Genomic DNA, 2,179 nt, shown 5'->3' on the forward strand with positions numbered 1-2,179 from the left:
TAAAAATTATGATAAAAAAAATATTTTCGCTGGAATTTAGTTTAACCATGTAAAAAGCTTTTCATGCTCGTTTTCCATTGTCTGGCCTTAGGGGTTGAGAGTTGAATAGTTTTCCCTATGCGAAAACCACTCTACACATTTTTTTTTTTTTTTTGCAAAATAAAGGCCGAAAGGGTGGTAGGGGAATTTATTACTCTGGTATTAACGCAATTTTTCATTAATGTGTTGGAGAAAGTTCATCAGCAGAATTGTAACTGCTTAACATGCATCATAAGCAATTCCACCCCCAGAAGACCATAATTGAGATGGAACGCAAAGAACAATTTATGGGACCACAACTATCTCTGCGGCAAAAATGCGTAACTTTCTTTGGACCAAATGCTGAAAGTATTTCGGGGAGAAATAGAAACTAGAATGGAAATGGTATTACTTGAAGTTAACATGAAGAATTTGTTCCATAAAAAAGGAAGCAAATGCTACCTGGTTGCGAAAGCGAGAGGGAGAAGCAGAAAGAGATGAAGGGGTAGATGTAGATGTAGATGTAGATGTAGATGTAGATGTAGATGCAGATGTAGATGTAGATGTAGATGTAGATGTAGATGTAGATGTAGATGTAGATGTAGATGTAGATGTAGATGTAGATGTAGATGTAGATGTAGATGTAGATGTAGATGTAGATGTAGATGTAGATGTAGATGTAGATGTAGATGTAGATGTAGATGTAGATGTAGATGTAGATGTAGATGTAGATGTAGATGTAGATGTAGATGTAGATGTAGATGTAGATGTAGATGTAGATGTAGATGTAGATGTAGATGTAGATGTAGATGTAGATGTAGATGTAGATGTAGATGTAGATGTAGATGTAGATGTAGATGTAGATGTAGATGTAGATGTAGATGTAGATGTAGATGTAGATGTAGATGTAGATGTAGATGTAGATGTAGATGTAGATGTAGATGTAGATGTAGATGTAGATGTAGATGTAGATGTAGATGTAGATGTAGATGTAGATGTAGATGTAGATGTAGATGTAGATGTAGATGTAGATGTAGATGTAGATGTAGATGTAGATGTAGATGTAGATGTAGATGTAGATGTAGATGTAGATGTAGATGTAGATGTAGATGTAGATGTAGATGTAGATGTAGATGTAGATGTAGATGTAGATGTAGATGTAGATGTAGATGTAGATGTAGATGTAGATGTAGATGTAGATGTAGATGTAGATGTAGATGTAGATGTAGATGTAGATGTAGATGTAGATGTAGATGTAGATGTAGATGTAGATGTAGATGTAGATGTAGATGTAGATGTAGATGTAGATGTAGATGTAGATGTAGATGTAGATGTAGATGTAGATGTAGATGTAGATGTAGATGTAGATGTAGATGTAGATGTAGATGTAGATGTAGATGTAGATGTAGATGTAGATGTAGATGTAGATGTAGATGTCGATGTAGATGTAGATGTAGATGTAGATGTAGATGTAGATGTAGATGTAGATGTAGATGTAGATGTAGATGTAGATGTAGATGTAGATGTAGATGTAGACGTAGATGTAGATGTAGATGTAGATGTAGATGTAGATGTAGATGTTGATGTTGATGTTGATGTAGATGTAGATGTAGATGTAGATGTAGATGTAGATGTTGATGTAGATGTAGATGTCGATGTCGATGTCGATGTCGATGTAGATGTAGATGTAGATGTAGATGTAGATGTAGATGTAGATGTAGATGTAGATGTAGATGTAGATGTAGATGTAGATGTAGATGTAGATGTAGATGTAGATGTAGATGTAGATGTAGATGTAGATGTAGATGTAGATGTAGATGTAGATGTAGATGTAGATGTAGATGTAGATGTAGATGTAGATGTAGATGTAGATGTAGATGTAGATGTAGATGTAGATGTAGATGTAGATGTAGATGTAGATGTAGATGTAGATGTAGATGTAGATGTAGATGTAGATGTAGATGTAGATGTAGATGTAGATGTAGATGTAGATGTAGATGTAGATGTAGATGTAGATGTAGATGTAGATGTAGATGTAGATGTAGATGTAGATGTAGATGTAGATGTAGATGTAGATGTAGATGTAGATGTAGATGTAGATGTAGATGTAGATGTAGATGTAGATGTAGATGTAGATGTAGATGTAGATGTAGATGTAGAT

The 2,179-nt window shown here is 34.4% G+C and overlaps 1 protein-coding gene across 1 annotated transcript; it reads right to left on the reverse strand.

Moving 5' to 3' along the window:
• Window positions 1-690: 690 nt before the first annotated feature.
• On the reverse strand, window positions 691-1,953 carry LOC131996781 (serine-rich adhesin for platelets-like; the record flags this gene model as incomplete). Its single annotated transcript, XM_059366695.1, has 1 exon — window positions 691-1,953. A coding segment is annotated over one exon (1,263 nt), but the record flags the coding sequence as incomplete, so codon positions are not given.
• Between the last annotated feature and the right edge of the window lie 226 nt (window positions 1,954-2,179).

This window comes from Stomoxys calcitrans, chromosome 4 (genome assembly GCF_963082655.1).
Source record: "Stomoxys calcitrans chromosome 4, idStoCalc2.1, whole genome shotgun sequence".
Classification (NCBI taxonomy): Eukaryota; Metazoa; Arthropoda; class Insecta; order Diptera; family Muscidae; genus Stomoxys; species Stomoxys calcitrans.